Source organism: Passer montanus, unplaced genomic scaffold (assembly GCF_014805655.1).
Source record: "Passer montanus isolate IOZ18808 unplaced genomic scaffold, ASM1480565v1 scaffold27, whole genome shotgun sequence".
In the NCBI taxonomy this organism is placed as follows: Eukaryota; Metazoa; Chordata; class Aves; order Passeriformes; family Passeridae; genus Passer; species Passer montanus.
Window position 1 is genome coordinate 8,577,470 of NW_024367372.1, and position 19,787 is coordinate 8,597,256.

At 39.2% G+C, this 19,787-nt stretch overlaps 1 protein-coding gene across 2 annotated transcripts in view; it reads left to right on the top strand.

Annotated features, from left to right (window-relative positions):
• The window catches only part of CLMN (calmin), a 75,765-nt gene that overhangs the window by 49,044 nt on the left and 6,934 nt on the right, over positions 1-19,787 (top strand). Inside the window, exons 2-12 of one of the 2 annotated variants that reach the window (XM_039712697.1) lie at positions 1,135-1,196; positions 3,687-3,782; positions 5,347-5,430; positions 7,917-8,009; positions 9,262-9,449; positions 11,200-11,393; positions 12,363-12,445; positions 13,628-14,941; positions 16,046-16,224; positions 17,441-17,504; positions 18,532-18,593. In XM_039712697.1, coding sequence (XP_039568631.1) covers positions 1,135-1,196; positions 3,687-3,782; positions 5,347-5,430; positions 7,917-8,009; positions 9,262-9,449; positions 11,200-11,393; positions 12,363-12,445; positions 13,628-14,941; positions 16,046-16,224; positions 17,441-17,504; positions 18,532-18,593 — 2,419 coding nt within the window. The remainder of the gene's footprint in view (positions 1-1,134; positions 1,197-3,686; positions 3,783-5,346; positions 5,431-7,916; positions 8,010-9,261; positions 9,450-11,199; positions 11,394-12,362; positions 12,446-13,627; positions 14,942-16,045; positions 16,225-17,440; positions 17,505-18,531; positions 18,594-19,787) is intronic. The other variant, XM_039712698.1, reaches the window with a different exon arrangement.

Genomic DNA, 19,787 nt, shown 5'->3' on the forward strand with positions numbered 1-19,787 from the left:
AGAGGCTGCTGACCTTTTGGTTCAAATGATGAAAAAGAACAGTATTAAAATTTGATTTACAGAAGCTACTGCTTGGCCTGTAATCAGTCTGACCAATAAAAGCAATCCAGACTTTTTCAGAATGTGATTTCCCAGTAGATAGGTTAGCTGTTTTTGTAGGGCTGAAGAAACACAAAATGGTTTTAAAATATATTTGATATGCTCTATGAGTAAATTGAAATACTAGCATATAACTAGTTTTAATGGGTTTTGTTCATAAATTGCCAGATTTCCTTAATTCAAGTGAAACTTGGTAACCACCTGAGAATAATTGTCTTTAAAGTGAAATATTGCTTTGACAGTCTACTTCATTTTTATTAAATATATGGTTTACTTTTTTTATATTAGAAGGTAAATGAAAGCTGGTCAGTAATATGATTCCACTTACACTCTTGCCATAGTTCACAATGGAAATGGATTCAGGAAATGGCAGATGTGATTAAAAACTCTTCAGCTGGCCCAAGAGCTGTTTGTACAGCACCCAGTGCACAGCACAGTTCTGGCGAGGACAAGCACTCCTAGTCTTATTGCAATATAAATAAAATGATTCTTCAGTCTGGGGAGTTGGAATTTTGATTCTAAATGCACTAGTTAGGAGACTGGGAAGATGGGATTTCATGAGGCTTTTCCATTCATAAGTATGAAGACAGAATTGTTGTGTAGGTCCTGTTACCTTGTGCATGCAAATATATTGGAATTCACGCCAGCCCAATTTGCATGAGGGTGTCAGAGCAATAATCCCATAAATTGACATAGAAGGGTCAAGCTGCCTGCTCAGAGGGTGACAACACTGGAGAGCTGTGCACAGCACATAAATGTTCACCTTGCAGAAGCTGAACACTGAAGATTGCAAAACTAAGAAATTAATTCCTCCTGTCTTTTAAATGCATCTACAAATGTATAGCTCATGTCTGGTCAAAGAAATTGAATAAAACACTGAAACTGGACCTAAGATCTTCTGATTTAGAATATATTTGTTTTATTCACCAAGTTCTCATGAATTCTATCTCTTTTGTGCATAATTTTCTGGAATTTACTACCAGTTTTCCCTCTTCTGGAAAGTTAAGTGCTGCTTTTTGTTTCTGATATTTCTAGTCGAACGCGAAAATGTCCAGAAGAGGACCTTTACCAGATGGATAAACCTGCATTTGGGAAAGGTAAGACTAACAGTCTTGATGTTGTGATACAAGGACATAGCCATAGACAGATTGCTGTTAACTCCTCTAAAGTAATTAAATTTTGGAAACAGAGTTGACATCTGGGCACATTTGAAGGAGAATGAGTGGAAGCTCAAAGCTGTTTCTGGATTAATTAAACTTTATTTCCAGGCACAATGAAGGCTTGACTATCATTTATCATCTCAGGTGCATTTAAATCTTTAATGCCATTGCCTGTTACTTGAGGGTAGAATTTTCCCCTAGAATGCACCCACATATAATCAAATATGGTTGAGGCTCTGAGATGATATCTCTGTGTTCTTCCCTGAACTGGAAGTTTGAACATCTGAGGACTCATGGCTAAAGAAAGCTGTTCTTCAGAACCTGTCTTCATCCCAGATCTGAAGATGGAAAACAGTAATTCCTTATCAGTCATGTTATGGGGGGCAATATGATGGGATCGTCACATACCCACTTACATCAGAGAGCTAATGTTTGGACATCATATCTTTAAGTTGTAATTGTTTCTTAATGACACCATAATATGGCTCTTAAACCTAAGATACTGTTCTTATTGATAGTAGATAAGTACTACCTCTCCTGAGTAGTCTGTCATGCAGAGAATATTTTTTTTGCTGTTGAGGAAAAGAGGAAAAAAAATCTTGATATTACTGAGACAGCAGCAGCTCTTAGTGTAGGATCAAGGAATGAGACCAGCTTCCTGATCTAGAAAGAGCCCTAACTCAGACTGGTGATTGAGTTCACAGTGCTTTAGTATGTGCAGCTAAATTTCAAAAAGTACAGAGTGGGTTTGGGCTGACTCTCAGTTTAGTAGCTCTTGAGAAGTGATTGCATTGCAGACACAGTAAAGTAAAGGGGTTTTAGAAGAAAGGCATCACATATGTAGTGGCTTAAGTCCACTACTCTGCAGTGACTGTTTCTGAAGGCATAAAGGGATCCTCTTAAATCTCACTGGAAAATCAGAATAAGGCTAGTTGGAAATGTTTTGACTAGCAATTGCTCCCAGAGGCCTCTCAGAACCAAGACAGTGTTACATGATGCCTTCGTGAATCAGGCTCTGGGGCTTTAAACTAACTGCAGGTTTGGAGCTTGTCAGAAAGGGTTGTCAAATATGTGACTGCAAAGAAGGTCTTTGATTTACTGAAGGAAGAAGGCTGAAAAAGGCTGAAAGGGTGCTGTTAATTCTGGTGTGCCAGGCATTTGAAGTCTTAGAACCTTTGTGAGCAGGTCAGCTTTCTCTGGAGTGCATACAATTTTTTTCCTCTCTGATTCAATAAATAAAAATATTTTTCTGGAGAAAGGGTGAAAGCCATTTGCTTTATTAATGCTTTATTAATGTATTTCCTGGAAATGGCATAATAAACATAACCATGTAAACAATGACAGCTTCACTGAAGCTGTCTCTAATTACAGGTGATTCCCTGAGGAGACTCGCTGAGAAAGGTGTCTTCTGCCTTTATACTCAAAGAGGCACTTCTTACAGAGTGGCTTCTTTTTTCAGAGGCAGCAATGAAGTCTTCTTGTACTTCTTCAGGAAACTTTTGGTGTGATCCTACTTGGGTCATCTCTTGAGAGGATCTGGCTCTGCTGATCATGGGATAATTTGTAGTCAGAATTTCTGAGTTCTGTTTGCTCTTGCTTTAAGATCTGAAAGAATAGAAAGTATTTGGGTTTTACTCTTTCAGATAAGTTATTTAATTTTGAAAGGAAAGATACTTTGCTTCCTTTCATGGAGCATTATTTAGTCTTTTGGCTAGATTAAAGACCAGTAATGAAAATGTGTGGTCCCAGTTTGCCAGGAGCAGTGCTGAATTGAACAGAAGTGCATTGCCCAACCAAAGATGAAACGATTGGGCTCTTTAGCCACATGTGAGTGAGTGGCACCTGAGCAGACTGTAACTGCTGCAGCTGGGACTACCCCTAAGGGCTGAGCTGACTTGGCTGTGTGCCTTGAACTGCACACTACCAACATCATAGTGAAGTGAGGAGACGGTTCCCTTGGGAGGAGTTTGCTGAGAAAAGAGACACAATACAAGAAGTTGCTTTTTAAAGTACGTAGAAAATGCTGGGAGACAGAATGGCACCACCAGAAGCCTTTCACATGAGAAGGGACATTGTGCCAGGCTGGATCATGGGCTTATTTCTGCTTATTTCTGCTTCTTCTGCTGGACATGTCTTAGTCTAAGGGATCAGCACCCAACCCCTGGTTGGTTATTTCTTGTTTCTTAGGCAGAGTATTTAGGGTTAGATTCTGTTATGGGAAATCTGGAATAATGATTTGTCTGATTTCAGTTTTAGCTCCAACATTCATAGGACAGAATTGCCACCGATGTGAAGAACAATCAGCTCTTTTTTACAGCAGGCTATGATTTACTTCTTGTATCTCTGTCTTGTAAAATTCTCCTTCCATCTCTCTGAAATCATGATGATTTATTGTTTTAAAAACTACCTGGTTTCTTTTCTTCACAGTGCAAGCCTCCTTTGAAAGTGAAAGACTTGTTTATTGATATACAAGATGGCAAAATCTTGATGGCGCTCCTGGAAGTCCTGTCAGGACAAAAGCTGGTATGTACAGAGAGGGAGGAACCTCCATACCTTGGAGCTGGGTATGTTACAAGCAACAATGCCTGGATATCCAAGGAATAAGGGTGAATTTGGGCCCATGTCTTGTATCATGTAGTAAGAATTTCAGCAACTTTGTTATAATTTCCTTATGTTACCGGTGGGTGTCCTGATATAATGTAGATTTCAAGGAAATATGACAATGAGGTGTGAATGATGGGTGATCAGTGTAATGTTCCTACCCCTGAGGGTTTTTAAGGCTTTAATACTTTAATGCTTACACATTCCATTTGGGGATTATCCAAGTAACTTTACCAAGAAAGCACATATTTGCTGTATCATTTTTTTAATCCCTATGTTCTGTTTCTATTTTGTCTAAGATCATTATGACACTCAGTAGTTCTTCTGATGCCTGCTGTAGGTCTGAGTTTCATTCATTGATTAGATGAATCAATGAATGAAATTCATTGATTTAGACCATATTAGTAAGACTAATGAAACCTGAGTTTCATTCTGGTATCCTGACTCAGGTTTCATTAGTCATACTAGTACAGTCTAAATCAGTAGGGCAAAGCTTTACTAATCAGAAACTTCTCTCCTCCTTTCTTCGTAAGAGCTGTGTAAAGTTCCACATACCAGAAATGGAACACCCAATGCAAATATAAATGCCCAGTTGACTTTAATGTTTTCTTTCTCCATCAATCCTGTCATCAGAACTCTCCTGTGTGTGGCCACCACACCTGGGTAAGAGGAGCAGCTGTCTCACCACTGCAGATGCACCTGGTGATGCTCTGTAGTGACTGACCACCTGCATACCCTGCAGCAGGAATGCCCCCTGAATGTGTGCTCACACACATTCAGGGGGTCAAGAATATTTTTTAATATTCTTGAAGTTTGGCAGAGCTGCAGCAGAAGTAGCAGTGTCTCTATGTGCATTAACACAAATTGCATTGAGGGCCAGGCTTGAAATGAACTGAAGGGGTAGATACATCATGGTAAACCCCAGGCTATGCTTTCACAGGTCAGGGAGGAGGTGAGAGAAGGGGGTAAAGTCAGCTGGCTGCATTTCTTGCTAGCTGTTTCTGGAAATATGGGATAAAAACAGTGTGCCAAAGTGGACTTGCAGGGAGACAGGCATGCAAAATCTTTCATTTCTGCCAAAGTGAAGGTTTTTGCCTCCCATCTGCTCGTGCCTACTATTAAAACTGCTCATGCTTCCTAATTAGGATAATTTCATTTAATTCAAGACATAAGAAAATATTTTATTATGAATTTTCAGGCAAACCTGATCCTGTGACTGAACGTGGCTGGGGATTACATAAATAGTCAATGTGGCAGGTCCAAGAGAATGGTAAAATCTGGAGAGTAGGAAAGCTGGTTGCTCACCCTGTTTTGCTACAATTGTGTAGTGGAAGCATTTTGCTGCTCACAAAAGATGGCAATAATATTTCATAGATAGATTTCCTTAGCTTTATTTTGCTTCAGTGCTTGTAGTGTTTTAAGCTTTGTATGATGTGATGAATAATTCCACTAGTTTTAAAAACAGTGTGGCAATATTTTTTTCTAGATGCACGAATACAAATCTTCAACCCATCGCATTTTTCGTTTGAACAACATAGCCAAAGCACTTAAGTTCTTGGAGGACAGTAATGTGAGTATTTTAAAGACTGCTCCTAAGGCCTTAATATTTTCTCTTAATGTATGCTGCAAGTTGTAATTGTTTATAATCTGATGTGCTGCATATATGCAAGAGGAGTGTACTGCTCAAGAGGCTGTGACTTACCTTAGCAGCAAGGCTGAAAAGCCACATAAAGATGCACAACAAGAACACCTACAGAGTCTAAAGCAAGGATTATTTGCTCATTTTATATGTTAAAGTTCAACGGGATTAAAGGATTAGGAACCCAATATTAAAAGAAAACAAAAAGAAATGCAAGTAATTTTTATGATCTGGGTCTTAGTGGCATTACTTCAGTTACACTGATGGTAGATTACTTTCTTTCCTCAGAAATACTTTCACTTATAGAAATCATCTATTTATCTGGTATACTGATTGCTGCAGCAACTGATCATGAGTCAAAAGCAAGAGAAAGTGAAACTGGGAACATGATATAAATGCATAATTCCAGGAATCAAAGTCTTTCAGGGATATAATTTCCCTCTTAGTGAGTGTTGTACTACCACAGCATCACTTCCTACAGTTGTAAGTGACCAAGTGTGATCAGACCCTGTAGCTGGAAATGATTAATTTCTTATTCCAAATCCCTGTGGAAGTGGCCTGTGTGTTGCTGAGAGTATACATGGTATACTTAGATCCTCTAGAAAGAGTAAACAGATATTGGGCTATTTCCTATAAAGGATTCAAGTAAGGTTAAACTTTATGGCTGAGGAGGGATCAGTGTGTGCAAAACCCTGCCTTGTATGGGATGCTCCAACAGGAACTGGTGTCACTTTGCTGCTTCCCTGCACTGGGCTTAGCTCCTGCTCCAGCAGCAGTGCTTGTCATGCAGGAGAGCTGCTGCAAACCCCAGGGCAGGAATAAGCATGATATGAGGTCTCAGCACATCTCTTGTGACTTTGTAGGTGTGGAAGGTTTAACATCCTTTGCCTTTTTCCCCAGGAGAGGATGTGAGAGGTCAAGAAGTTGTCCAGTAACTTCCAGGTGTTCCAGCCTCCCTATGGAAACTCCATCAGTAGGGGCTGATCTGGCCCTAAACGTGTACGTCTACACGTCCTGCTGTAGAACTGCTAAGAAATATTTTACATATTTGCATATTTCTTAACAGTTTCCCAGTTGATGCTTTTTACCCAAATCCAGCTAAGGCCCACTGACAGATGAGATGAATTCTCTCTGTGGGTACCAGCGCTTGGCAGAGCTGCAGCTGAAGCATTTCTGGTGGCCAGGACCTCACTAGGTCCTCAATCAGCAAGGCCAGGAAGGAGAACCTTGAGTGGCTTTTTAATTAGTAGTGCTAAAAACTACTTCCCCCTGGATTTCCTGTTCCCTTAAAAGTAAGCAGTCAATATATTCTAGCTGAGTATCTCTTCTGGGCTGGCTGACAAACATGAGCAGCAGTAAGAGGATGGAGCTCACACTAAGCAGTGAAATGATAAATGTGACTTGCTCCCCATTTTGGAGAAACTGTTATTCAAAGGTACTCAGTCCTAAAGGTTTTCCCATGCCAAATACCTTGAAGCTAGCAAGAAATCTGATCCTTGAAATATGACAACTAGAGGTGTCTTCTTGCTAAGACTGAAAATGTTGTGCAAACCACTAGATAAAAAGTTATTTTGCTTTCCTTTTTTCAGCTTAACCAAACCGGTTAGTGAAGGGCGGTGATGAAAGTGTTGGCAAAATGCCTTGGCTGCCAAGAGCTTCTGGGTTAGCTATTAAACCCCAGTGGGTGGAGCCCGACAGTGCCAGTGGAGCTGGGGCAGCAGGGTAGAGCCCTGCTGGGTGATTCACCATCCAGGACTTCTCAGAGATAAAGGAGCTGCTGGGCTTTAACTCGGTCTGGGTGCCATGTGCAGTACTGACAGCTTCCTTGTTTCCTCCCTCCTCCCTGACCATTGCCAAAACCAAATCTGTGTTGTCTAAGAGAATAACATCCTGGTGTTATCAGCTGGAAAAAACCTCACTGTGGGAAAGTCTAGAGTTTGTTTGGATTAGGCAACCCTATCCGTTGCTAACTGATTTAATCAGAACTCTGTGACAAGCTGTGTAAGGTGGGATAAGGAAGGAGAAAGGAGATGCATAGAAAAAAAGAAGTAAGCAGATCTTACTAGGATTTTAGATTTTTGTATGAGAAATGACTCTCTACTTTTTGTGAGTAGGGTCCACTGGATGGGGCCCCATCTTCCTCCATTTTTGTATGGAGGAAACGGATTTGTAGTCCCAAAAATGCAGAACTGAGTTCACTTCTGTTGTGCAGACTATGCTGGGGGTTTCAGACAGGAGTTCCAAGAGAAGGGTGATTGTGATCAGGGCAAATTTTCATTAATACAAGATTGCAGCATTGCTTTTTTCTGGCCTGTCAATGGCAGCAGTGGTATGGACATATCCAGTAGTCTCAGTGCATTTTTTGCATATAACTTGCTGCTTTGAATTTGGCACTGAATTTATGATCTCTCCTACAGGTAAAGCTTGTTAGCATCGATGCAGCAGAAATAGCAGATGGAAATTCCTCTCTGGTACTTGGACTAATATGGAATATAATCTTGTTTTTTCAGGTAATAAAATTTGAATACTTTAACCATAAGTAATCAGTCTTCATGGTATCCATCTATTCCTGCTGAATACTGATTTTTAAATTGGTTTTAAATCCTAAAGAACATAATTAATCATGCTAAACCTGAGCTTTTCCCCTCCTAATATACACTAATTTTATACTTGCAGCTGCTTTCATTTTACTTCATTGGACCTATTTTGATGTAAATTGGAGACAATTTAAGCCCTCATTTAACTTGGACCTGAATTAGAGCTTCAGATTACTACTTTCCCTTCTTTCCTGTGCCTTCTCAAGGTTCTGTTCCAGATTCCCTGGATCTGAACCAATGTCCTGGGTATGGTTCCAGGTCACAGTTTATTTTCAATAACCTTTACTGGATTTGGTCCAATGTGGTGGGAAATTCCATTTAGAATCACTGTTCTCTGGAGACTTACTCAACACAGCAAAAATTCGCAACTGATATACATGGTCATATGAAAGATCTCAAAGAACCTGGAACTGAGAACATGTATTTGAGCCTGAAAATTGATTTATCCCCAGGCTTATATTAAAACTGCTCCCTAACCTACCCATAGTTTGAAATTACCTTCTGGACAATCCCAAATTCTAAAGGATAGAGAGAGATGGAGGGAGGGTTCTGCAACTCTCATAAGACTTTGAGGCCCTTTCAGTCTCTTGGTCTGATTTTAAAAATGGCCATAAGGTTAAAAACATGATCTCAAAGTTGCACTGGGGCTTCTCTCCCTGGCTGAGCTCCTCAGGCTAAACAGTGCTGCACAGAACCAGTTTGGCCAGGCAGACTCACAGGCAAAGATGGTGTGACCAGAACCTGTTACCCTGGCAGCAGAGGGCACGGGGGGACCCAAAAGCAGCAGAGTCTCAAATGTAAGTGCTGATCAAGGACAGCAGTGCTGCTGCAGGTCACCATTTCTGGACGAAAAATATTTCACTCAAGCAACCCCTGTGAAGAGAACAATTTCAGTTAAACTAACTTTTCTTTCAAGGACATGTTTCTTTGCTTTTTGTTTAATTTGTGCAGTTTGGCCTGTACTGGGAGCTTGCCCTTTCTGTTACCTGGGCTGCTGCTGGCTGTCACGCTTATAAAATACAAGCTGAAAGTTAAAATTAACTGGTTTATAATTATCACTTAAAATTCAATTATGGCACTGATCTCTTTAAAGTTTGCATGAAAACAAGGACACGATGCAGCCAGTGATAAAGCAGAACACTGTGTATTTCACCTTTTATTACAGATTAAGGAGCTTACAGGCAACCTCAACAGGAACTCCTCCTCCTCCAGCCTGTCCTCTGGGCCCAGTGGTCCAGAATCAGACACATCCCCCAGCACTCCCAGCGTGGAGAGAAACATGTCCATTACAGTGAAGGATCAGCGGAAAGCCATCAGGGCCCTTCTAATCTGGGTTCAGAGGAAAACCAGAAAGTAAGCTGACAAACCCTTGGACAAAACAGTGTCTTGCCACCTGCCCCTCTGAAGCTGAGTCTCTTTTGTCTGTTCTGCCCCATGGGTGTGTTACCATGTGCTGTGGCTTCTTCTGCTTTTGAAGCTGGGGAGCACAGGGTCTCTGCAGGGGGGTGTTTCACTATGACCATGTGTTCACAGCAGCCATCTGACCTTGAAGGCAGGGCTGGCTCCATGGTTTGAGTGTTAAATGTTAACTTACACTAACCTGCTTGGTGCTGTTTAAAAGAGGATCATTCTCTACTTCCCAAACCCCAGCTTTCATGCAGTCTCTTTGACATCTTTTGCTGATTAATCGTCAGGTATAACAAGGGGGTGAACTGAAAAAATAAATGTACTGAAAGACTTTATCAGCAGCCTTTTAAATTAAGCAGTAGCCCAGAGGAAGCTTCTCTGTGCACTGCAGAGTGCCGTGAAAGACAGAGCCCCTGCTAGAGTCCCTCCTTCCTCAGTATTAAAGAGGGGAAGAGGATGAAACTTAAGTCACTTCTCTTGAACTTGTAACATTTGACTGGATTTCCACTGCACAAGACATCTCTCTCCTCTTTAATAAAAAGTGGTTCTTACACCAAAGCATTTTGTGTAGTAATGCTTTATCCTGGCAGAGTTACTGACAGGTTAAAAAACTGTAGTGTAAGATGTCTCATGCACAGGCAAATGCTTGGAGTGTATTTTACATGTGTTGTTACTTGAAGTAATAACTGGCAGAGAGTTTTAGAGGGGATGTGTCAGAGTTACTTATACAGGTTGGTTAGCTGACTATTTGGTGTTTTTGTCTCTGGATTTATATTTTGCCTTTGAACACAAATCTTCTAGTGTTGAAAACAAAAATTTACATCTTATATACTTGGTCCTGTGGACAGCATCCTCCCTTGGTTATCTCCAGTAAAGCTTAGGGTGCTTGTGGAGCAGATAAACTTGCCCCCTGTAGTTCACTGCTACCAGTGCAGACCCTAGGGGGAGTAGAGTTTTAGTCCAAAATAATGTTGATGTTGTTAATAGGTGGTATAAAGAAAGTGAGGACCTGAGAAGTAAAGGCCACAGACTTTTCAGCCCAGTCAAAGAGTGCAAATTGAAAAGATCTAATAAGAGAAAATTGTTCTTGCAACTGCAGTATTTAAAACATAATAGCATCATTGTAATCCTGTTATCTCATGATCCGTGCAGAATTTTCTATTCTGGGGCTGTATTCCATTGCAAGTTTGATGGCTGTTTTTCCTCCAAAACTTTGGGCATCTAACACTCTTGTGGTTTATGCATATGCTGACACCATTTGCATTTGGCAGATTTTCTGCTATAGAAGGCCAAGTACACAGGAATGTGAATCATTTATGCTTATGTGTTTAAATATTTAAATCTTGGAAGTTTTCCCAAGCTATGGCATTAAAATGCTGGAGAGCAACAGAAACAGGAATCACAGAGACATTTGGTTTTGTGAATGTTAAATGTGGTTGCTGAATTCTTCAGGGCTTTGTTTGTACTAACTGCTTCCTACAAGCAGGTTGGTGTCAGCTGTTAGCCACACCAATTCAGTTTGTGAACCCATGTGTTTTCTGAATGTATTTCTAGATGCTGAAATCCAAAAATATCTCAAATATGACAAGTGCTACTCAGCAACCTTATGTTTTATCTTTCAGGAGTCTGAAAATGATGATGCCTTTACTTTTTTTGTAACAAACCACCCATGTAAAATGTATGTAATTCTGTTCAGGTATGGCGTTGCAGTCCAGGACTTCACAAGTAGTTGGAGGAGTGGCCTTGCTTTCTTAGCCGTCATAAAAGCCATAGATTGTACTTTGGTAGACATGAAGCATGCACTGGAGAAATCAGCACGAGAAAACCTGGAGGATGCTTTCAGCATAGCACAGAATAAACTCGGTGTGCCTCGGCTCCTCGAACCTGAAGGTAAACACATCAAGTTTGTTGGGTAACACTCAGACTACAGTGACTTCATGAATATTGCATTGTGATACATACCAAAAACCTCACAGTGATTAAGCTGCTGATGGGATCAGTATGCTGAGCTTTTTGACAAGAAAAATAAAAACGGTTAGTGGCTTGTAATTGTATGCTTCCAGTCATATTTGTAAGCTCCTTGAAGTCAAAGATCTTACCATGGTTTTAGCTGTGTACACTGGTCCTGGTTCATGCTTAGGTGCTTTGCGACATGTGCATTCTTAGAGGGCATGAATTGTTGTGCTGAGGGGTTTCTCAGTGCATTAGCACTGTTCTGTAACACCTAGGCTACAGGACTAAATGTCTCTCCAGGATGAGCTGTACAAGGCTCCCATACCAGTCAAATGGAGAGATACCCATTCAAATGCATCTGTATCTCCCAGTTTTCCCTTTACAGTGCATATATACACACAAGTATTTATAAATATAAACCTAAGTGGTGTGTATGTGTATATAAAATATGTATAAATGGATTTCTTGTTGTTCTTTTTACTGAACTCTATGAGACCGGCGCTAGGCCTTGGTGTCATGATTGAAAGCACAATTGCACTTTCATCACCTGTTAGAAGACTGGGCCATCCTGCTAAAAATAAACCTCTGTATTGTTGCTCAACAACAGTCAACTGTCTAGTGACAACAGCATAAATGGCAGTATAAAAGTGAATGAAAAGAGAACCCTGATCGGGGTTCAGTGTGTGTTTGGAAATAGGAAAAAATGAATGTGAATAGGATATTGAGAACTCTGTCAAGTGCCATCAGCAGTGAAGAGCATCTCCCTTATCTGTCAGAAAAAAAAAGAAGTGTTTGTAGCTGTTATTTCTGCGCCCATAATGGCAGGATAAATGTCTGACAATCTGTTCCTCTGCAAGAGCATTTCAAAGCTGTGTGTGCTCAAGCTCCTCTCGTCTGTCTCTGCAGATATCATGGTGGAGTCACCCGATGAACAGTCAATTGTCACATATGTGGCACAATTTCTGGAGCACTTCCCAGAGCTGGAAGGGGTATGTGTTTACTGCTATGTCGTGAAATTTCTTTAATTTGCCTTGGTGTACATTATAAAGTCAGATTTATTTTCTAGGCTTCTTTCTTAGCTATTTAAAATAAATAACAAATTTGCATTTAATTTTTCAAATTTTTGTTCAATCCAGGGAAATGGGCATTCATTCGTGATTACTAAAATGCTTTAGGTAGAATTGTGCTTTTATACATTTACATCCAATTGTAACTCTCAGAGGTTAGAATTGGTTTCATAGGAATCTGCTACTTTGCTATATTGGTTTTAAATAAGGCTGAAGTTTATTCCTTTACCTATAATGATTCATTGGACTTCAAATTTAATTTTTACTTCTATCTTCTCAATTTTGAGGGCCATGATCAGTCTGAATTTAGCATGTATGAGACACAAGACACAAAAAGCTGAATCTTGTCAATACAACAGTAAAAAGCACTCATTATAAGCATGAAATAAACTGCAGTTTAAATGACTGGGACTTTGATGCAAAAATAAAGAATTGAGGATTAAGCAAGGGTTGACAGTGTCAAGAACTGGCAAAGGCCTTTTGGAGAAACAGGCATTTTCTCTCATTTCTTGACTGAAGGTTACAGCTGGCATATATTTTGTAATTGACAAAATTGGTAGGCATTACTAAAGTAATTGGAATTAAAATTATTATAGTAATCTAATAATTATTATCAGATTAGATGAGCAATAAGACTGGTTGACATTAAGACTTGTTGACATTTTTATAAACTAAGTTAAAAACGGCCTTTCTTTTAACAGAGTCTGTTGCAAGGAAATAATCTGGTATATCAATATATTTCACAGTGGATTTATTTGAGTTGTTAGATTTATGTTATTCCCAGGGTTTGGGATTGTGTCAGAAAAGCCAAGTCAGTTGTCTCCACAGGTGCAGCAGGGAGAAATAAATACAATAACTATTGAGGAGTAGGCTTGTCTGCATTCTGATCTTCCTGTACATCTGCCTTCTTGACATTGAGCTTTGTTCAAGGCACATGACTTGCCAAATTATTTTTCCTGCTTTCAAAATAAGTGAGTCATTAATTGGCCATTCATAAGGTAATGGACTGAAAGACTAGGTATTTATTCTTTCCATTGTGTTTGGAAAATATAAAATGGTGTCTGAGCTAGGATTTGTCTTCTAATGGTGCATCATAACTTACAGGAAGACTTTACAGATCCTGACAAGGAGCTTCCAATTGAGTCCACATATGTCCACATCAAAGACACACCATCAGAGAAGGAAGGCAAAATCTTGATTTTAAGTGAAAATGAAGAAAACATGTATACTGTTAATCATGAGAGGAGTCATCCGGCTCCTCCAAAGGTCCATATTCATGATATCCCTGAGAGAATCCCATCAGAAACCACTTCTGAAAATTGTAATGGGAAACTGAGTCAAGAGTTAGATGATTTACAGGGAACATCTGAAGAGGAGCCTCAAAGGCCTACCTCACTGAAAATTACAGGACCTGTCAGTTTTGAATCCAATTCCTCTTGGGAGGTTCTAAATGATAAATTCATGTCAGGTGAAGAGAGCGTCTCTGATGATCCACTGAAACAAAATGATGAGCTTTCTCCAGCTGTCCTGACAGATCAGAAAAATTCTGTTGACTCTTTTGAAGAATACTCTGAAGAATTAACTAAGGAAACCCCTACTGAATATGACAATGAAACCAAGAGCCTTTCAGCCAATACTTCTTCTTTGAGTCCATTATCCTGGACTTCAGGTATACTTACAGATGATTCTATTAATAAAGTTGAAGAGAGCAAACCCCAGTCTTCAATTCTTTTACCAGAAGATACATCAAAACAAGAAGATACGCAGAAGTACGTTCTCCACCTTCTAAATGAGGAAATACAGACACTTCCACAAGATGAACATACAAAGGAATCTCCTGTCCTTGAGACAACAGAAACGAGCCCTTGTTCACTGAATGGTTCTAATCTCAAAAGCCAAGAACTATCTACACAGCATGAAACATCTGATGACTCTCTCTCAGATATACCTAAAACTCCAGAGGACCTGGACAGCTGTGATGAAGTTGAATCTGCAGCTGAAGTGCTACCCAGTTCTTCAAAAGTGTCTGTGATACCCCATGATCTCTTTTATTATCCACATTACAATGTTCCCATATCAGCAGTTCTGAATGCTTACCTCGAGCCTTGTATCGAAGGTTATGATACAGGAAATGGAAAAGCTTCTTCTGAAACAGTAACAGATGTTTTACATGACAAGAACTTACCAGAACAGGACCACAAGGAAGATGCTCCAGAGCCAGACTTGGAGAATAAGCTAGGTACCCCTCCATCAGAAACAGATACTGAGAACAGCGAGGAGGAAACTACAAAAACAAGCAGTCACGTGAATTCTTCCGATGAAAAAGAAGTGCCATTGCTAGTAGAAGAGTTAGAAATAGAAGAAGATGGCAATAAGGCCACCAACCATGAAGATTCCACTATTCCACAACATCCTGAGGTATTTTATTACCAGCATTTCTTTGTGTATATATGTGGACTTAGTATCAGATCCCAGTGGTTTTCATTTGCTTTCATTTTGCAGTGTTTGGGAGAAATACTTAAAATGTACTTGGTTTCCTGTTCCATTACACTGTTTGCCACAGCCCCCTACTGGAATGTATGGAATTGCAGATCCCTGAGAAGATCTGACATTAAAAGAAAAAATAAGTCCTAATACTAATGGTACTGCAAAAATGTGAATTTATATTATGTTTTAAAATAATTTGAGGCTTCTGTAATCCCTAAGCATAAAAGATTGCCTTAAAGTACAGCAATAATCTGCCTTTTTATTATGTTTTAAAATAGTTAAGAGGTTTCAGTATAATCCTTAGGCAAAACAGATTACCAGACAGGGTATTTCTAATACTCTGTAATGAGAGTAACAGAAATTAGTATTGCTTCTAAAGAAAGGATACAGGCAGTAATAATTTTGTCTCAATCCAAGTAAGTTTGCCTACAAAAACTTAGAAAAACTATTTGAGTAGGATACGTTACATGAGTGAAATGAAGGCTTCTGTGCACTGGAGGAGAAAGAAATGGGTATTTGGTTTAGGCAGTTTGCTCCTGCATCTCTTCTTGCAGACACCAGTTTTGAAGTGCCTTACATGTTTTCCAGCACAGCAATTTCTGACAGCGTCATTCAGGAATGAGTGTCCATTTAATGCTGCTCTACATGTTGCTTAGACACGTTGCTTGAACATGTTTTGGTCCTGACTCTGACTACAGAAATGAAGTCAGTTTGCTGTTAACTTGAAGGACTAATTGGGGGTAGATTTAAAAAAGTCTAGTGGATTGCTTCAAAGAGCCATGTCATGTCATGGCTTCTTAATAGAAAGATCTGACTGTCCAACTGTATGTATGTATATATGTTGAACTGATGATTCTGTGTATCACAAAAGATTTTCAAAAAAATTAATTGCTTTTTTATTCTCTTCAGTGCGACTTTCAGTCTCATATTATCTGCAATTGTCTGAGTGTCTGAGTAGGCTGCACCACTAAGATATTTGGAAGGGTGGGGAATCAGTCATGTTGTCTAAAGCAAAACACTTCCTAATTTCAACAGGCCATAGTAGAAAATCTAGAAGATTTACCAATAGCCATAAAGACGCCAGAAGAAAATAGTAATACAGAGGAGGAAGAGAAAAATATGATTGAAGAAGATTTGCAGATCTCAGAAGTTGCCACTACTACTCTATCACAAGATGACCTGGAAGAAAATGCTGAATTTCAGGAATTTACCAGGTATTCCACATTAACTTTGTCTTAAATACACCTAAGTGGTCTTTTGAAATTGCCCTGTCCATTGGATGTTTGTTGTAATCTTGTTTTAGGAAGAAGTATTAAGATTCATTGGCTTCTCCCTGTGTTTCTCTTAAATATGTTGAGTGATTCAGTGGGACTTGATTTGACTGTACTACAAAATTTGCCACACAAAATCCAAGTGGAAGCCCAGTGCATTTTGAACATGGAAGTGTTATAATTGCTTTCCTAACAGAGAGAGTATTTTGTAATGTAGATGAAATGGTCCTATGTGAAAGCATGACTCTGATTGATTTCAGAAGATACTTTTTGGTAGTTTTTTTCTGATTATAAACAAGTAAGTGAGGTGTTGGAGAGAAAATAAGATGAAGAACTCATGGGTCAAGGTAAAGGCATTTTAATGAAAAGGCAAAGGCCATGTGTGGAAGCAAATTAGAAGAAGACAAAAAAAAAATTATTTCTTCTCTAATTCCCATCAGCACAGCAGTGTCCAGCCACTTCCTGGGAAGCAGGGTGTAGTGGTTGCTTCAGAAGACAGATACAAGAACAAGTGTGTGTGGGGGTGTCACTGCCCTTTGGTCACTTTGGGTCAGCTCTGCTGGCTGGGTCCCCTCCAAGCCTCTTGCCCAGCCCCAGCCCACTGCTCTTGGGAAATTTAACTGCAGCCCAGGCAAACCCAGTACAGAGACACTCAGCTAATTTTGCTTCATTTCCTTCTGTTTTTTTTTTTTTCATGTTCTAATTTATTCTTTAGTAATCTATTTTAGTGGGACATAAACTGTAATTTGTTGATTATTATTATTATCACAGGAGCACTCTAATGAATTTGAGAGTTTGCTTAGAAGAACCTGCTGTCCACTTCAAGCTTACTGTTCCCTGTTAGTTCATTTCTTTTATATCAAAGGCCATAAAACTTGGGTATACTCTCAGTTAAATGTCACTGATGTCAAAGGTGCAAAAATGCTCCCAGATACAATTTTTCAGAAAAGATTCCTTTTTGAGAATATGAATTTTTTTATTGTGGGTCAGATTTTTCCCAAAGCCATTTTTATGATGTTACTGATAAATTCCAGTCCATATTCTAATACATGCAGCAATGCATATTTGTGGTTTTGTGTAGCTTAAACCCGTCACATCCATTTGCAGTGTCTCTTTTAAACTTAACTATATGAATTAAAAACTTTGCTTTTACATACAGAAGCAATGACAATGATGCCAACATTCATCTCCGAAAAAGGTTTTCTCGCAATGCTTCTGAGGAGGTAAGTGTGGACATTTATTTATTGCTGTTTCTCTGGTACTCTCAAACTCCAGAAGTTCACACACTGTAAAAAGGCCTCTAACACTATGAAAGTCTTGTGACTTCTAATAATTTTAGTGCTAAAACCAGGCATAGTTGCAAAGTTTTACTGAACTCTCCTAAAAACATACTAAACTTTACTGAACCTCAAACAAATTCACAAAGTAGTACCTAATACTACAGTTAAATCTTCTGTAACTTGAAATCTTACTTCATCAGACCTGTATAGCTGCAACATTTTGCATGTTTGAAGCTGCTTTTATTTGCTGCCCCAGTTTCTTTTAGTTTTTTCATTCTCTGTATAATGTTGGTGCCCTGGTCTCAACCCTGCAAAAATGCTGGGTTTCTCCTGAAGAGCACTGTTTCTGAAAAGCTGGGCTCTGTCTCTTTTCCTCACAATAGCAGTGTATTATATTATCAGTAACAACAACTAACCCTAAAAGAATTTTAGTTGTAACGTGAAACTGTGTCCCTAATGACAGACGTGATTCACACTGGCTTCTTGAGAGCACACGATACTGCTGAGGTCTGGATTTTTAAAGTCAGAAGGAAGGAACAGCATCAGCAATCTGGGCATGCTGAGCAAGGACAGGAATATGGCCTTTTTTCAACACAAAAATAAAATTCTGACCATCTTGGAGTTTTTTAAAAAAATGCTGCCACCAGTGTTCAGTGAAGGAGAGGTTTCACACCGATGCTTTAGTTTTGCAATATTGTCAGAGCTACTAGAAATACATATGAATAAGGGGAATTTTATTCAATTGATGAAAGCAGTTGAGAGCAAAAAAATCTTATTTCACAACTTTTTTCCTTTTCTGTATGTGCACCAGACTGCAGTGCTGGATGTGCTGATGGAAAATATGTTTATAAGCACACTTTCATTTTATTTGAGCAAACATTAGACAGAATTTGCATAAAATACACAATTACCACCTTTGGAGATGCTGAATTTTATTTTTGTTATCTAATCTATTCTTGGTTTGTTTAAGGAAACTTATGATGTAAACGAGCCGAAGATGACAGATATAGGTGAAAATCCATTAATCATCGGGTGAGTTTCTTATTCAGTCTGACTTTTGCAAGGAAGCCATAACTCCTAGGGATTACTAGCAGTGATAGAAAGGGAGCTGGAAATTAATTATAATGGTGGCAACTTCTGTAATGGGTCAGAGTCCACATTTCCCATAGGTGTAAGGTACAAAATTTCCTTATTGCTCAATCTGTCCCTTGACTAAAATGCTTTTGATTGACTTGAAATATTCAGCTGTCTAAGGAAGATTCTGAGCATTTTCCCCACGTGTTGGATATCTCAGGCTGAAAGAGGAGTGGTAGAACTTCAAATGTTAGGCCCTCTGGCAGCGATGACTCTTTCCAGGTTTGGAAGACTGTCAAAACAATGTTTATTGAGATCAGTGCCAGGGAAAGCCAATTTCTTCAGTGGAGGGCTGGCCTCTGTTAGAGCATCTATGAGTTTTGGCAGTTTGTATGTGTGTTTAGTTTACACTTAGAGTGACTGATCATAAACACATGCATCCCTTTGGTATTAGGGTCTAAATATCTTTAAGAAACAAGAATAACTTTAGGTTTTGCCTCTTAGCTGATACTGAATAGTGCCTCTTAGAACTTCTAGGTAAAATGGTTGTTATATTTAGATGCAGAAAATACAGAAAATATTATCAGGATCCACTGGGCTTTCTTTCTCTGTTAAAAAAGATACACAATTACAGTTGTATCAGTTGTACAGTTTGCTGATATTAACTGAATGTCATGTAATATTCAGGTATATATCCAGTAGGAGGCCCCAAGTAGAAAAACACCATTTTTCTATGAAAGTAGATTAAAAACAGTTTACCGGAGCATTTTTCTTACAATACTAGAAAATTATAAAATTATTGTACCATCTTGTGCCTTTTTAAATAAGACCTTTCATTGTCTTTGTGAGAGCTCAGCAGTGCTGGCAGAATCCATCAGCCTTTGCCCTTATGAACCACTGCTGGAAATTTGTGAAGTTGAAATTTTGGAGTTGTCCTGCAAACCCCCAGCTGCTAATTGGTTTCTTGGTTGGAAGCCTTGGGCTTTTTCTGTTTAATATTCTAGTGACTAGCATGAGGGGCTCTGAAAGTAGATGATTTGGGGAAAGTATATCAAATCAGATCCAGTGTATAAGCAAAACTGTGGAAGTGTGAGATGTGTTGCCCAGTGCTATGTTTACTGTTCTGAAAATAAAAGGGCATCTCATTGACTG